Here is an 18,394-nt window from a genome sequence, read left to right on the forward strand (position 1 = left end):
TTGAGGTGTAATCCATACTGAAGGCTTTGGTCTTTGATCTTCACCAGTAAGTGCTTCAAGTCCTCTTCACTTTCAGCAATCAAGGTTGTGGCATCTGCATATCGCAGGTTGTTAATAAGTCTTCTTCCAATCCGGTTGTGGTGTTCTTCGTATAGTGCAGCTTCTTGGATTATTTGCTCAGCATACAGACTGAATAAGTGTAGTGAAAAGATACAACCCCGATGTACACCTTTCCCAATTTTAAACCATGTAGTAACCCCTTGTTCTGTTCAAACAACTGCCTCTTGGTGTATGTACAGGCTCTGCATGAGCATAGTTAAGTGTTCTGGAACTCCCATTCTTCTCAATGTTATCCATAATTTGTTATGATTACACAGTCGAAATGCCTTTGTATAGTCAATAAAACACAGGTAATCATCTTTCTGGTATTCTCTGCTTTCAGTCAAGATCCATCTGACATCAGCAATGACAACCCTGGTTCCACGTCCTCTTCTGAATCTGCCTTGAATTTCTGGCAGTTCCCTGTCGATGTACTGCTGCAACCATTCTTAAATTATCTTTTGTAAAATTTTACTTAATGTGATATTAATAATATTATTCAACCATTTCCACATTTTGTTGGATCCCCTTTCTTTGGAATGGGCACACATGTAGATCTCTTCCAGTCACTTGGCCAGGCAGCTGTCTTCCGAATTTCTTGTCATAGACCAGTGAGTACTTCCAGCATTGCATCTGTTTGCTAAAACATCTGAAATGGTATTTCATCAATTCTGGGGCCTTGTTTTTCACCACTGCCTTCAGTAGAGCTTGGACTTCTCCCTTCAGTACCATCAATTCTTGATTATATGCTACCTCCTAAGATGGCTGAACATCAACTAATTCTTTTTGGTATAGTGACTCTATGTATTCCTTCCATCTTCATCAAATATTTAGTAATCACAATAAATGTAAATCAATTAAACTCACTTATTGCAAGGCAGAAATTATCAGACTGGGTATAAAATGAATGCTCTTAAAACTAAATGACATAAAAAGTTTGAAAATAAATGAAAAAAAATATAATAGACACTATGCAATAGTGAAAGGAATAATGCATTAAGAAGATTTTAATAAATCAAACAATATAGCCTCCAAACAAAAAATGACATAATCATAATGAGATACTTAAAAAAAAACTATAATTACAGTGGATGATTTTAATATACCTTTTAATAGAAACCAACATAGCTAATAGAGAAGTGATGAAAATACTGATGTTATGAACAACAAAATTAACTAGTTTGACTTAATAGTGAACAAATAGTAAATACACTTTCTATTTTGTTGAGTTTATCAAAGAATACAAAGAATATTTACAAAAACTGAATATGTACTTGAACACACAAAAAACTCAATACATTAAAAATATCATATACATTCCCTGACCATAGTGCAATTAAAAATTAACTTTAAAATAACAAAAAAAAAGAAACTAAAAGAACCATGTATTTTCAATCTAAAAAACACACTCCTAAACAATCACTGTGAAAATCAAAGTATTTATAACTAAATAGCCATGAACGAAACACGTATCAGCAGAGGTCCTAGAATACAGTTAACGCTATAATTGAAGAAAAATTTACAGACTTAAATGTATTTATTAAAAAATAAGAAAAACAAAATTGAACCCAAGAAACTAAAAAATTATTTCCAGCTCTTTGAATTTGCCACAATCAAAAGCTGGAAATAACAAAGATAAAACCAATCAAATAAAAAATAACATAAAGAAATTGGCAAGAAAACCCAAAGCTAGTTCTCTGAAAAGACCAATAAAATAAATAAACCTCCCAACAAGACTGGTAAGAGGGAAAGAGAGAAGGCAAAAACAAACAATATTGGAACTCCTCTAAAACAGAGAGTATATATGAACACAGTCAAGATTTAAACATAATAGCATAATTAGAGTAAATTTATGCCAATAGATAATTTATTCTGCAAGCAATAATACCCCTAAATAGATGAATAAAGCAAATTATAAATCCAATGTAATCAAGACTTTTCAGGAAGTGGCAGGCAGACAGGAGAGGGTTGTCCCATCAGGTACCAAGACCAATTAAAACTGACGTTAGTAGTGTTATTATTTCACTCTCTGGTGTCATAATATAGGTGTGAAGCTTGGAAAAATCTTGTGAACTCAGTGATTAGCATGTTTCCAGTCTATCCTCTCAAACAGTGATCCTCCAACTGCTTGGCAGTAGCTGAAATGTACGCAATTATGCATTGAAGTCCCTGGGAAGTACTGTGCTCTGCTCATTGAAAAGACCTCCCATATGCTTTAATACCAAGATGACAGGTGGCATTTTACTTCTGCACAGCACAGAAGCTGTCTGTAAGCTTCAGGGAGACCCAAGAAGCTGCTCTGTTCCTATGCCTCAGATGTGCACACCTCAAAGAACAGGTGAGAGAACAAGTTACAAATGACCACCTTTCCCATGAACTGTTCCTGGTAGGACAGGATAGCTCCTGTAGATGCCTGGCTTTGGGATTAGGTCCCTAGTAACCCACCGGAACAAGCTGCAAAATATACTCTCAAATAATTAAATGAATTCACCTAATCAACAAAGGTATTTAGGGCCGTCTGGTGAATGGTAGGGAAAATAACCGTTTTGGTTTGTGTACACGAACAGTAAATTCAGTTGCTTAAGTGTACTCTTGAACTGGAATAACAGGCCCATTTTTTCAGACAGAGGAGAGTGGTTATTTTCTTACCCCTTAACCCATCTGAAGTTAGCACGTGTCTATTTAGAAACTGTACACTTCAGTTTTACTTTTAAATATGCTTTCACTTCAAATATAAATCACATGGTCACTATATTTAACCATCTAAGGAACTGCCAGGCTGTTTTCCAAAATTTAAATTAAATTAGTTACTTTATTTTAAATTAAAAAGGAAGGGGGTTGTTAAAATATACTTTCTGTAAGGGTATACAATGGCAAATAATACAGATATGGTCTCTGCCCTTGTGGGATTCTCCACCGTCCTGTGGAGCGGACAGTAAAAAAGTAAACCAATGAATTTATGTAATTATGTTAACTGCAAAGAAAAATTAATAAGATGCAAAGAAAAAGAGTAGCAGCATGGCCAAGGAAGAAAACTCTGGGCATTACAGGTAGAAAGCATGTGTGATTGCCCTCAAGGACAGGCAGGAAGAAGCTTCAGGAACTACAAGGTTGGAGGGTAGTAGGCAAACAGGTGAGGGCGCCAGATCAAACAGAGCAGGCAGGAGTCAGAGCTGCTAGACCTTTTCAAGTGCAATCGTTTTAAGCAAGGCAATGTTGTGATCAAATGAAAAGATAACTCCAGAAACTGTGAAACTGGGGGCTGAGACGTGGCTTGTGCACATGTTGCCAGGATAGCTGAAACTACAGTGAAAGCAAACAAGGGAAGGAAATCCTCCTCCCAACTCCACCAAGTGAGAATGAGAATAGTAACTCCGTGGGCAGCTACACATGTAGGCGTGTTAGGAATAGAATCAGAGATTGTTGGAAATGGAAGAAATTTCCCAGATCACAAGCCAGCCTCCTCAATTTACAAGCAAGTAAGCGGGTCCTCAAGATCAAACCGAAAACTATGTAGGAGCTGGGAGATGAACTAAGTCCTCAAAGAGTACACTTTCCCCTAAGGCTTAGCTTCAACTTTGCTTCTGAAATACCTAATCTGGCTGCGTTGTACTTGCAGGGAAATGGAAGGGTGGCTAGAATGGGAGTTAAAAGATCAGGATTCTAGTCCCAACTCTGCCATAAACTAGGCGGCAAAGAATACATCCACTTGGCAATTTCACCTCTGAGCTTTAGTTTCTCTGAGTACAAAATGCTGACGGTCGCACCAAGAAGCAGGCTTTCAGTTTAGAAACCAAACCTAAAGAAATTTACATACGTAAACTCTAGGAAGTTGAAATTAAGTGAATCTACTAAACTAGAAACTGAACTATTCCTGGCAATTCCGGATACCCAAATTACATCCGGCAGTGCATCTGGCTGACGAAAATGTTTACTTGGGCTAAATTTTGGCGCCTTTCAAGTATCTTCTAAGAGATGGGCGAGCTACTCATGTCAAAGAGAACCAACGAGAGGCAGACAGAGGAGGGGGAAGGTGGGGTGGGAACGCCGGTCAGCGAGCGGTCCGAACGATCCTGCCAGGCCAAAGAAAACACTCGCAGGCAGCCTCATTTCTTACTTATATTCTTCCTCCTGGGCGAGGAGGTCCCGTCGGGGTGCAGCAGGTTGTGGAACGCGTAGCGGGAGCTGAGTCCCTGGAACGCTCCGTCTCTGTAAAAGACACAGACACTTTCAGCCCCGAAATTAAATGTTATTCGGCGTCCTTCTGGCCCACCTGGAGCCTAGTGGCTCCACAAAAGTCCGGGATTGAACCGACCCTGACACCCAGTGCGCGCCCCGCCATCTTTCAGGACCGCGACCCGGTTACCAAGGCAACGACACATCTTCCCGCGAGAGTTGGCACTTCCCGGGCGCCAACAGTTCCTACTCCCGCTCTGCTCCTGGAGAGCCGCGGGAGCTGGGGCGGGGCCCGGGAACCGGAGCTCGGACGTGGCCGCCGCGGTTCGCGCGGGTCACCGCTTGTGCTGCTGCTGTCCACCGTCGGGGGAGGAGAAGCCGTCCACGTGCTCCCTGCTGGTCACCATTGGGGCTGCTGCTGCTGCTGTCCACCCTCGGGGGACGAGAAGCCGTCCAAGTGCTTCCTGCCGGTCACTGCTGCTCCTGTCCACCGCTGAGGGATGAGCAGCCGTCCACGTGCTTCCTGCTGGTCGCTGCTCCTCCTGTCCACCGCTGAGGGACGAGAAGCCGTCCAAGTGCTTCCTGCTGGTCACCGCTAGTGCTGCCGCTGTCCACTGCAGGGGGACGAGAAGCCGTCCGCGTGCTTCCTGCTGGTCACTGCTGCTGCTGTCCACGTGCTTCCTGAGTTACAGCCCGGTGTAAACTCCCAAAGTGAATGCTTTTCAACCCGGGAAGGCAAGTCGTATCCACTACTTCATAGAAAGCAATCTCCTAACGCGCCTACTCTGTTGTGGTTTTTCAACCTTTAGTGGCCAGTCCTCCTCCCACGCCTTTGGTTTAAAGCAAAGTCTTAAGTGGAATTCTAAAGACCTGATTTCCAGCATTTATTCACAGCAGGATTAAGACTCCAGGCTCTCAAGTCAGTCTACTTGAGTTTATATCTTGGTTCTGCCGCTTACTAGTTGTATGGTTTTTGGCATATCACTCTGTGTGTCTCAGTTACTTCATCTATAAAATGTGAATAGGAATATCACCCACCTCACAGAGTTAGGAAGATTCAGTGAAGCTTAGAATCGTGCTTGGAACCTAGTAAACAGTCCGTAATTATTAGGTATGACAGTGTCAATAAGGATAAGGCAGCTAGCTACTTTGAAGAATACAAGTGTTTGAAATTAGAGGCTGGAGATGACAGAGAATTTTATCACCACCCAATTTATCTTTTGCATTTTGTTTTGCTTGCACAATATTGAGAAAATCCGATTTCTAAAGGAGACCCATTGGATATGGTAACAGATTTTTCACAGTTGCCTTTAAAAAGTCAAGGCACTATTGAATTTAAAAGAAGGCAGAAGATTCATCTCAGGGTCTGCATCTCAACGAGGCTTGCAGCACCATTTAATATGTTGGAATTTGATAGATATCTCCTCTGAAAGATCGAGGATTTTAAAAATTATTTACACGTACATATATAAGCACTACGCCATAAACCAAAAATACCAAACCCATTGCTATCTAGTCGATTCTGACGTGTAGCGACCCTATAGGACAGAGCAGAGCTACTCCATAGAGTTTCTAAGGAGCACCTGGTAGATTTGAACTGCCAACCTTTTGGTTAGCAACGGTAGCTCTTAACCACTACGCCACCAGAGTCTCCACTAAATCACAGATGATATAAACAGAAGAATAAATAGTACAGTTTAAAAAATACTAACAAAATCAGTAATAAAGAAGCATCCATTCACCCTCTCACTCAGCTTTAGAAAAAAAACCTTGTAAGTATTTTAGATACCCCCTGGGCCATGTCAGATCTCCACAACCTCTTTCACTGCCAGAGGTCAAAAGTATCCTGAATTTGGTATTTATCATTTCCTTGTGTCTGATGTTTTATCACTCATACATGAATCATACTTGATATGTTTTTTTGTGGCTTGATTTTATTTGTTGACATTTGTGAGATTTATCAGCGGATTTTTTTATACCTGCTAGTGTTAATTTCCACTGCTTTGTGGTATCCACTGTGTATCTCATCTACATGTGTAAGTGTGTCTCCAGGATTTATACCTGGTAGTGGAACTGCTGGGTCTGTGGGAGATGCGCCCATGCTGAAGTGATGTGTAGGCTTCTAGGTCACGTCTACTAAGCTCCTGTCCTCACAATTCATGCCCTCCTTTCTCTTCTTCTTTCCCACTTTTCACTGCAGAGGAACAAGACAAAAGGGATGTCAGCCACAATATAAGCTCTGAAGTGCTTAAGCCCAGACTATTACATGAAAAATGAAATAAATGTTTCTTGCTTATTTTGTGTCTCAATTACAGTAAACCTGTTGCCATCAATTTCTACTCATAGCAACCCTATAGGACAGAGTAGAACTGCCTCATAGGGTTTTCAAGGCTGTAAAGCACTGTGGAAGCAGACTGTCACAGCTTTCTCCCAGGAAGTGGCTAGTGGGTTCAAACTGCTGATCTTTCATTTAGCAGCCAAGTACTTAACCACTGTGCTCCCAGGGCTCCTTTGTTTCCAGTGTTGTTGTTGTTGTTCAGTACTTCGAATCGGTTCCGACTCATAGCAACTTCACGTACAAAAGAATGAAACGCTGTCCCTCATTCCATGTCTTCTTCTGAATCCAGCTTGAATTTCTGGCAGTTCCCTGTCGACGTACCACTACAACTGCTTTTGAATGATCTTCAGGAAAATTTTAGTTGCTTGTAATATTAATGATATTCAATAATTTCTGCATTCAGTTGGATCACCTTTTTTTGGAATGGGCACAAGTATGAATCTCTTCCCGTCGACTGGCCAGGTAGCTCTCTTCCAATTTTCTTGTCATAGACAAGGGCGCACTTCCAGCACTGCATCCATTTGTTGAAACATCTCAGTTGGTATTCCATCAATTCCTGGAGCCTTGTTTTTTGCTGATGCCTTCAGTGAAGCTTGGACTTCTTCCTGCAGTACCATTGGTTCTTGATCATATGCTACCTCCTGAAATGATTGAACATCGACCATTTGTATGTCCAAAGAGTTACAAACATGGTGGATATTAATCCAAATATATCAATCAGTAATCACCTTAAATGTCTAAATACATCTATTGATCTGGAGCCCTGGTGATACAGTGGTTAACAGCTTGGCTGCGAACTAAAAGGTCGGCAGTTCGAATCCACCAGCTGCGACTTGGAAATCATATGGGGCAGTTCTACTCTGTCCTGTGAAGTCACTGTGAGTTGGAATTGACTCAGTGGCAATTGGTTTGGTTTTGGATTTTGGTTATCTATCTATATGAAATATCTAGAATAGGCAAATGCAAAAATGAAAAAGCTTTTCAGTGGTTACCAGGAGCTTGTGGGAAGGAGCAGTGAGGTGTTACTGCTTAAGAGGTACTGAGTTTCTGTTTGCTGAAAAATCTTGATGACTGCACAACACGGTAAATATAAGTAATGTCCCTGAATTGTACACTTAAAAATGATTAAAATGGCAATTTTCTTGTGTATGTTTTACCACAATAAAATTGGAAAAAAAAAAAAAGTAAAGGGATGGAAGGCACCTATTTTGGAAAGGAGGATGCAAAGCTTTATTCCTGTGTGACATGATCTTGTACATAGAAAATCCTAAGGAATCCACGAAACACTATGGCAACTAAAAAGCAAGTTCAGCAGGGTTGCTGCGTACAAGGTCAGTATACAGAAATCAATTGTATTTCTGTATAGTAGCAATGCCCAAAACAAAAATGAAATTAAGAATTCCATTTACAATAGCATCAAAAATAGGAATAGATTTAACAAAAGGAGTTGTTATGGATTGAATCTTGTCCCCCAAAAATGTGTGTCAGCTTAGCTAGGCTGTGATTCCCAATATTGTGTGATTGTCCTCCATTTGTGATCAGATGTAATTATCCTGTGTGTTGTAAATCCCAACTTCTATGATGTTGATGAGGCACAATTACAGGCAGTTATGTTAACAAAGCAGAACACAGTCTATAGGATTAGGTTGTATCTTGAGTCAGTATCTTTTCAGATATAAAAGAAGCAGGCAGAGAGGAGAGGGACTTCATACCACCAAGAAAGAAGAGCCAGGAGCAGAGCGCATTCTTTGGATGTGGTGTCTTTGTGCTGAGAAACTCCCAGACCCAAGAAAATATTGATGACAAGGACTTTCCCCCACAGCCGACAGAGAAAGACAGCCTTCCCTTGGAGCTGGCACCCTGAATTTGGACTTATAACCTCCTAGGCTGTGAGAGAATACATATCTGTTTGTTAAAGCCATTCACGTGTGGTATTGAATAGCAGCAGTAAATAACTAAGACAGAATTGAAAAAGTTAATACTCTGAAAGCTGGAAATCTTTGATGAAAAATTTAAAGAAGACGTCTAAGTAAATGGAGAGATGTCCCATGTTCATGGATCAGGAGATTTAATGTTTTTGAGATGACAGTACTCCCTGAAGGCATCTACAGATTTAATGCAGTCCATATCAGAATCCCTGTTAACTTTTTTCATGGAAACTGACAAGTTGATCCTAAAATTCATGTGGAAATAAAAAGGATCCAGAATAGCCAAAACAATCTTGAAAAAGAAAAGCAAAGTTTGAGGACTCATACTTCCCAGTTTCAAAACTTACCACACAGTTACAGTAATCAAGACAGCGTGGTGCCGGCATATGGATAGACGTATGGATCAATGACATAGAATTGAGAGTCCAGAAATAAACTCTTACATTTATGGTCAGCTAATCTTTGGCAAGTGTGCTGAAGTAATTCAGTGGAGGAAATTTTTTTTTTCCAGCAAATGATATTGATTAGACTGACTAAATAGCCCACATAAGTAGGAGATCACTATAATTGCTGCCACTGCTTTACAAGTCCCAGCCAATGAGACAGAATCCAGAATTGGCACCATTGACGTTTAAGTTGGAGGAGACAGTTACCCCCAAGTGGTGCCAAACCACAACCAGGATGAGCAAGGATTTAACTGTAGAGGGAAACCACTGGAACTTCTAGCCAACTAGCTAGACAGGCTCAAGTGACTCATTTCTTTAATTTTCACAATAACCCAGTTCTTTTTACCCCAGTGAAAATTTTCACCCGTACTAATCTTATCACGAGGGAATTTTATTGTATCTTTAAACTGATCAATGAAAATAATTTCAGTCTAGAACTGTACATTCACTCACCAATGCTATAGGGCAAGAATGAGGGTGACATAACGATATCTTCAGATAAACAAAAGCTAAAAGATTTACCACCCACATTTACTAAAGGAAATTCTAAAGGATGTACTTCAGGAAAAAAAGAAAATTATACCAGAGGTACGCTTAGAGATACCAGAAGAATGGCGAGCAAATAAAATTGTAAATATGTATGTAAGTCTAAATAATACTTCCAAAAGACCTGCTAATAATGAAGTCTAATTTGTGGAGTTGAAAAAAGGGGGCCTAAAATACTGCATTGTCATAAAACTAGGAAGAGGAGGAAACTTCCTCAACCTGATAAAGGGCATGTCCGAAAAACCCACATCTAACATCATACTTAATAATTAAAAAAACTAATGTTTTTCCTCTAAAATCAGGAACAAGACAGACATTTCCTCACTCCTGTTCATACTGGAGGACTGGAGTTCTATCTTGTGTATTAAGATAAACAAACTACCAACAAACAATTGAAAATTAAATTTTAAAATGCAGCACCAGCCCCTGAACACCCTTTTAGCTCAGTAATGAAGTCACTCTTGAGGTTCGCCCTTCAGCCAAAGATTAGACAGGTCTATAAAACAAAATGAGACTAAAAGGGGGCACACCAGCCCAGGGGCAAGGACTAGAAGAAAGGAGGGGCAAGGAAAGCTGGTAATAGGGAACCCAAGGCGGAGAAGGGAGAGTGTTGGCAAGTTATGGGGTTGTTAACTAATACCATAAAACAATACGTGTACTAACTGTTTAGTGAGAAATTAGTTCTGTAAACCTTCATCTAAATTACAATTAAAAAAAAGAGAATGAAGAAGAAAAAAAATGCAGCACCATTTACAACGGCACCAAAAAACGTGAAATGCTTAGGTATAAATACATCAAAATTAGTGGATGATATTTATGCTGAAATCTGCAAAACACTGATGAAAGAAATCAAAGCACAGCTAATAAATGGAGAGATATAACATGTTCATGGATTGCCAGACTCATTATTGTTAAGATGTCAATTCTCCCCGATAAAAATCCCAGCAGAATTTTGTAGAAATCAGCAAAATAAATTCTAGTTTTATATGGAAAAACAAAGGAACTAGAATAGTCAAAACAATTTTCTAGGAAGAAAGACATTGGAGGATTCATGTTGATTTCAAGACTACAGTAATCAAAATAGTGTAGAATTCACAAAAGGGTAGAGAAAAATAGATTAATTCAATACAACAGAATTCAAAAGTAGACTTATACTTTTCCAAAAAAAGTACAAAGGCAATTCGATTGAGAAAGGACAGTCTTTCAGCATATGCTGTTTAGAACAATTGTAAGTCCTTATGCAACAAAACTAACCTTGATCCACGCTTCACACCATATAAAAAACAATTTGGCAGTATCTTATAGAGTCAAACATATATTTACCATACAACACATCAACCTATGTAATTACCCAAGAAAAATGAAAACATGGCAGACTAAGTACTGTATGATTCCATTACTGTTAAATTCTAGAAAAGGCAAAGCTATAGTGACCGAAAGCAGATCTATGGTTGCCTAGAACTGGCGTGGGAGAAAGGTGGTGACTGCAGAGGGCCATAAAGAACTTTCCTTTGTTGGAAATATTCTGTATTTTGGTTGTGGTGGTGGATATGTGACTATAATATGTAAATGCCAAAACTCATTATACTATGAAAATGAATGAATTTTATTGGATGTAAATTATTCCTCAGTAAAGCTGGAGAAAAATAAATTGTTTAGAATATTTCTAAAGCTTCCTCATATTCAGAGTTCAACTTATTTGAATCACTTTTTGACTGAATCATCAATGTCTGTCTCCATATGATATTGTCTTCTGTACTATCAAGAGTGTTGATTCTGGAGCATTTATTAGGAGTTTCCAACTGTTTTCTACACAATTTTCTTCTCTGCCTCTAACGCCCATTCTGCGAGTTTTGATGCGAATGTTCCAGCAATGGTGATCACATCACATCAGCTGCTTGTCTGACTGTGACTCTGCGATGCATTTGGACTTCAATGTTTGTTCGTAATGGACATCTTGGAACTGAAATGTGGTAGAGGCACACTGGGTTTACATCCTGATGAGATGAACTTTTTACTATTATGTAATAATCTTTTTTTCTCCAATACTGCTTTTTGGTTAGACATTTATCTGAAGTAAATATAATTAACTTGGAATTTTTTGATTAGTATTTTTCCTGGTATATCTTTTCCTTTCAGAGATCAGCCCTGCTTTAGCAATGCAAGGGCTCTAGAGAACCAGTGTTGGTGCTCAGCAGAGCTCACAATGCCTAGTGGGAGGTGGATACCTGACAGAGCAGTAGCAGTACCTTTAAGGTAAGCGTCTTAGTCTGGGTTCTCTAGAGAAGTAAAACCAGTGAAGTGTATAAATATATAGAGAGAGAGATTTATACCAAGGAAGTGGCTCACATGGTTGTAGAGACTGGAAAGTCCCAAGTCTGTGGGTCAGGCTGGAAGCTTCTCCTGACTCACATAGCTGTAGGGGCTGGTGAACCCAAGATTAGCAGGTCAGACAGCAGGCCTCTGGCTCACAGGCCACAGAAGCCAGCAGATCCTAAGATCGGCAGGTAAGCTGCTAGCTCGAATCCCAAGAACTGGAGGTCAAATGAACAGGAGCCAGCTGCAGGACCCAGAGCAAGCGAAAGCCAGCGAGCTTTGCAGGAAGTCCACCTATATTGGATGCAGCCCACACCCCCAAGGGAACTCCCTTTCAACTGATTGGCTGCTCATAACAGATTTCATCATGGAGGTGATCATATTATATCAGATCTCATTATGGGGTGATTACATCATTATATAGCTGCCAAACCACAACATAACTGCCAAAACACAGAATCATGGCCTGGCCAAGTTGACACACAACCTTACCCATCACAGTAGGACCTGTTTGTAAGTACATGAGAAGTGGCTCTAGGAATTCCCAGAAACACCTCAGGGACACCGTAGAAGTTGTTAATGTTCTCTGCAAGGAAGTGGAGCAAAAGCCAGTGACACCTGAGTATTTCTTTTAAATCAATCCACATCAGAGCACCTAAATATATAAGCAAACACTGATAGAATTAACAGGAGAGGTAGATAGCACAACAATAATAGTTGGAGACTTCAATACACCGCTTTCAATATTGGACAGAAATCTAGAAAGAAGATCAAGGAAACAGAGGACCTGAATGACGCTATAAACCAACTAGATTTAAAAGGCACATATAGAACACTCTGCCCAACAACAGCACAACACACATTCTACTCCAGTGCACATGGGTCACTCCAGGATAGATCACATGTTAGGTAACAAAGCAAGTCTTGATAAATTTAAAAAGATTAAAATCATGCAAAGCACTTTCCCTAATCACAATGGAATGAAACTTGTAATCAATAACAGAAAGAAAAGCTGGAAAATACACAAACATATGGAAATTAAACAACACACTATTGAACCATCAATGGATCAAGGAAGAAATCAAAAGAATGATCACAAATTTCTTAGAGGAAAATGAAAGCACAAAATACAAAATTTATGGGCTACAGCAAAGGCAGTACTTGGAGGGAATCTTAGAGCGATAAACACCTACGTGAAAAAAGAAGAAAGATCTCAAATCAACAGCCTAACTCTACAATTGAGGGAACTAGAAAGGGAAGAGCAAACTAACTCTAAACCAACCAGAAGGAAATAAAGATCAGAGCAGAAATAAATAAAATCGAAAACAGGAAAATAATAGAATCAACAAAACTAGAACTTGGTTCTTTGAAAAGATCAATAAAATCGACAAACTTTTAGCCAGACTGACAAATAAAAGTAAAGATTTCAATAACCAAAATAATAAATGATGTTACAACTGACTCAGTGGAAAAAGAGAAGTAGAGTATTATAAACAGCTGTATGGTTGCAAACTGGAAAACCTAGATGAAATGGACAAACTTTTAGAAGTACACAACCTACCCCAACTGACTCAAGAAAACCTGTTGCCATGCAGTCGACCTATAAGAGTAAGTAGATATTCTCAACAGACCTATAACAAGTGAAGAGATTGAATCCATGATCAAAAACTTCCCAACAAAAAAAAAAAAGTATGGTTTCACTGGGGAATTCTACCAAACATTTAGAGAAGAATTGACACCAATCCTGTGTAAACTCTTCCAAAAGATAGAGAAGGAAGGAATGCTCCCTAATTCTATGAAGCAAACAACCCTGATACCAAAACAAAGACACCACAAGAAAAGAAAACTACAGGCCAATAACTCTTATGAATAGGTTAATAAAATACTAGCAAACAGAATGCAACAGCATATTAAAAGAGTCATACATCACGACCAAGTGGGATTTATTCCAGGAATGCAGGAATGGTTCAGTATTAGGAAATCAATCAACCTAATACAGCACATTGATAGAACAAAGGAAAAGAACCACATGATCGTTTCTATAAATGCAGAAAAAGCATTTGATAAAATCTGACACCCTTTCTTTATGAAAATCCTCAAGAAGATTAGAATAGAAGGGAAGTTGGAATGTGTGGCTAATTGCCTCCATGAACAACTGCCTCCTTTGCCATGAAACCAGAAGAACTGGATGGTGCTCAGCTACCATTACTGTTCAGAAGTTCTTTTTAACAATTATTTGATTCATATATGTTTATAAAACTTTAAAAAGAAGCTGTATTTACAACTCAGAAGGCTGTAGATTATAAATTTTCAAAAATGCTAATAAGATTATACATTTTTCAACACATGAATCATGACTGTCTTGAAGTGAAACAACCCAAAACAAAAACAACAGATATGTAGATTAATTAAAACAAGCTTAATACTCTGAATATGTTTCAACAAAGTAGCAAACCATTTAATAACTCAAATATACATTAAAATGCTAGTTATAAATGGATAAAAAGGAAAACAAGGCCAGTCCAGTCAGGGCAATTAGAGAAATTTAACTATTGGATTATGGAACCAGCTTAGTCTTAATTTACCTTTTCTTGGTTATAAGTTTAGTAAAAAAAAAAGTGATTTTTCAGCTTCATTTGTCAAAGAACTTCTTTATAACACAAATTCACGTAAGGGAAGTTTCCATTCTGTCTTCATCTATAGAGAAAGCTAAAAAAAAAATTGCTATTAAAATATGGACAGTCTCTTCAATATTTTATGATAAATTTTGGTACCAAAGTAAAATTATCTATTTATTGAAGTGCCTTGCTTTAAACTTTTTACCAGAAACGTTTATTGTTTTTTAACTGACTTTTAGGACTAGTCCGATACTATACAATAGTATGCTATGGAATAGTCGATTTATTATAAAAGAGTCGTGCTGAATACGTGAAATGAACGATCAAGAAAAATTTCTTTTCATCTCACCATTCCTGAATATGTTTATATGATTTATTTGGGGTAGGACAGATGATTTCTGGGTGTTGTTCTTCCTTAGCAGATTGACAGCAGCAATCATTCACTCCCCTTTACTCTTTTCTCTATGATTTTCAGCAACTGTTCTCTACCTCAAACATTGTATCATTAATTCAGATGAGGGCAGGCAAGAGCGTGTTAGATCTGTAGCCCTTCCTGAAAAAATCAGAGCACTAGTTACAATTATTCAAGATCGTCTCTGTGCCGGTAATTATGTCCAATCATTATAAGATCTGGTTGCCAAACTTCACCTTACTTTGATCTGTAAGTCCCCAAATGACATATGTCTCCTCAAGTCCTCTCTGGCTTGATAATACAGATCTCCTCGTGTCCTTCAGACAATACTTGCTTTCCTACTAAATGGCTGAAAGATCCAGCACTGTAAGTCAGGTCATGGGTGGCATTTCTCACAGTGTCTCTCGAATAAGAAAGTACTCTGATACTAACTTTTCAAACGAACAATGCTTTCAGTTTTGTCCACTCTAAATGAACTTGAAAAGTAAAAAACTAGTCTTCCATAATTCAATTCCTCAAATATTTGAAAAATTTTAGGCAGGTTGATAACTCTGTGTAGCTGCCACATCTGTTTTGAAATCATGCTTTAGGGTAATGAGAATGTATAAAACATGGCATTTGGCTGTGGAAACATTGTGAAACCAAATAGGGATTTAAAGAATGTTGTAAATTCTGGATCTTTATGCAGTAAAGTTCATCACTTTGAATGTGACCTAAATAAACATTTTTAGTTGATTCAATAACATGAAGCTAATAACAAGGTAGAGAGAAAGCTTATGGGGGAGGCGGTGGAGGGGGAGCAGGAAGCTAATAACAAGGTACACCAGAAATAAAGGAATTCCATTCAATGCTGTGTTTGCCATTTTCTACGTTGTGTTTGCAATATGTGCATGAAACAAACACAACATAGAAAATATGAGTGTCTAAGATATCTAGCTATGAACAGAATCCCAGTCTATTCAAGATAAACTTTTTTTTAAGTTCAGGTGAAATTACACTACAGAATCATAGAATTTTAGAACTGTACATAATCTGGCACAGGCCCCTCATTTTACAGTAATGAGGAACTCCCGTTCTAGAAGGATTGAAGGACTCAGTCAAGGTTACACAGTTCATGGGATTAGAAGTCAGGTTATGTTACCCCCAAACACATTGTTCTTTTTAATATAAATTTTTTTAATTGCCGTAGTATTTTAATTTTATAATTGGTATAATAATTTATTATATTTTCTCAAATGTGTTTCACAATCAAAATTTAACTCTCAGAAATGCTCAAAATACAGAGTTTAAGAAAAAATCCTGTCTGACATGTGTACCACCACCTATGAAAAGTATAAAAGTAAAATACTTGCTATTTTAGAAGTAAAAATTGGGGCTAGATAAGATCCATCACATATAAAGTTCGATGTTAGCGGTGTGTAAAATGTTTGAAATGATGTTAGGGAAAATGAAACTGAAAAAACTGCAAATGCCAAGACAACAATACAATAAAATTTGTAATTAAGGAAGGGCTAAAAATTGAAAGGTTATTCAGCAGAATGAGGAAATTATTGAACAATATCATTAATATCACACTCAAGTAAAATTTTGCTGAAGTTAATTAAAAAAACAGTTGCAGCAGTACATTGACAAGGAGCTGCCAGAAATTCAAGCCTGATTCAGAAGAGGATGTGAAACAAGGGATGTCACTGCTGATGTGAAATGGATCTTGGCTGAATGGAGAGAGTACCAGAAAGATGTTTACTTGTGTTTTATTGACTATGCAAAGGCATTCGACTGTGTGGATCATAACAAATTATGGATAACATTGTGAAGAACAGGAATTCCAGAACACTTAATTGTGCTCATGTGAAACCTGTACATAGACCAAGAGGCAGTCGTTCAAACGGAACAAGGGGATACTGCATGGTTTAAAATCAGGAAAGGTGTGAGTTAGGGTTGTATCCTTTCACCAAATTTGTTCAATCTGTATGCTGAGCAAATAATCCCAGAAGCTGGTCTATATGAAGAAGAACAAGGTATCAGGATTGGAGGAAGACTGATTAACAACCTGTGATACCCAGATGACACAACCTTGCTTGCTGAAAGTAAGGGGGACTTGAAGCATTTACTGATGAAAATCAAAGACTACACCCTTCAGTATGGATTACACCTCCCATAAAGAAAACAAAAATCCCCACAACTGATGAATCTGTGAAACATTTCATAACATGGAGGAACCTGGAAGGCATTATGCTGAGTGAAATTAGTCAGTTGCAAAAGGACAAATATCGTATAAGACAACTATTATAAGAACTCAAGAAATAGTTTGAACAGAGAAGAAAATATTCTTTGATGGTTATTAGAGGGGGGAGGGAGGAAAGATGGGAGAGGGGTATTCACTAATTAGATAGTAGAAAGAACTACTTTAGGTGGCGGGAAAGACAACACACAATACAGGCGTGGTCAGCACAACTGGACTAAACCAAAAGCAAAGAAGTTTCCTGAATAAACTGAACCCTTCGAAGGCCAGCATAGCAGGGTGGGGGTTTGGGGACCATAGTTTCAGGGGTCATCTAAGTCAATTGGCATAATAAAATCTATTAAGAAAACATTCTGCATCCCACTTTGGAGAGAGGCATCTGGGGTCTTAAACGCTAGCAAGCAGCCATCTAAGATGCATCAATTGGTCTCAACCCACCTGGATCAAAGGAGAATGAAGAACACCAAGGACACAAGGTATTTACAAGCCCAAGAGACAGAAAGGTCCACATAAACCAAAGACTACATCAGCCTGAGACCAGAAGAGCTAGCTGGTGCCTGGCTACAACCGATGACTGCCCTGACAGGGAACACAACAGAGAACCCCTCAGGGAGCAGGAGAGCAGTGGGATGCAGACCCCAAATTCTTGTAAAAAGACCAGACTTAATGGTCTGACTGATAGTAGAAGGACCCCGGTGGTCGTGGCCCCCATACCTTCTGTTAACCCAGGACAGGAACCATTCCCAAAGCCAACTCTTCAGACAAGGATTGGACTGGACAATGGGTTGGAGAGGGATGGTGGTGAGGAGTGAGCTTCTTGGATCAGGTAGACACTTGATACTATGTTGGCATCTCCTGCCTGGAGGGGAGATGAGAGGGTAGAGGGGGTTAGAAGCTGGCGAGATGGACACGAAAAGTGAGAGTGGAGGGAGGGAGTGGGCTGTCTCATTAGGGGGAGAGCAATTGGGAGTATGTAGCAAAGTGTATGTAAGTTTTTGTGTGGGAGACTGACTTGATTTGTAAACTTTCACTTAAAGCACAATAAAAATAAAAAATAAATCCCCACAACTGGACCATTAAGCAACATCATGATAAATGGAGAAAAGATTGAAGTTGTTAAGGATTTCATTTTACTTAGATCCACAATCAATGCCCATGGAAGCAGCAGTCAGGAAATCAAGTGATATATTGCAAAGAGCAAATCTGCCGCAAAAGACCTCTTTAAAGTGTTAAAAAGCCAAGATGTCACTTTGAGGAGTTAGATGCGCCTGAC

At 38.9% G+C, this 18,394-nt stretch overlaps 1 protein-coding gene across 3 annotated transcripts in view; it reads right to left on the reverse strand.

Annotated features, from left to right (window-relative positions):
- The window catches only part of TEX9 (testis expressed 9), a 60,084-nt gene extending 54,012 nt beyond the window's left edge, over window positions 1–6,072 (reverse strand). The window contains exons 1-2 of one of the 3 annotated variants that reach the window (XM_064267514.1): window positions 4,415–6,072; window positions 4,217–4,308 (exon numbers count right to left, since the gene is read on the reverse strand). In XM_064267514.1, coding sequence (XP_064123584.1) covers window positions 4,217–4,308; window positions 4,415–4,441 — 119 coding nt within the window. In that variant the 5' untranslated portion in view covers window positions 4,442–6,072. The remainder of the gene's footprint in view (window positions 1–4,216; window positions 4,309–4,414) is intronic. The other 2 variants (XM_010597992.3, XM_064267513.1) reach the window with 2 other exon arrangements.
- Between the last annotated feature and the right edge of the window lie 12,322 nt (window positions 6,073–18,394).

The sequence above is a fragment of the Loxodonta africana genome, chromosome 13, assembly GCF_030014295.1.
Source record: "Loxodonta africana isolate mLoxAfr1 chromosome 13, mLoxAfr1.hap2, whole genome shotgun sequence".
Classification (NCBI taxonomy): domain Eukaryota; kingdom Metazoa; phylum Chordata; class Mammalia; order Proboscidea; family Elephantidae; genus Loxodonta; species Loxodonta africana.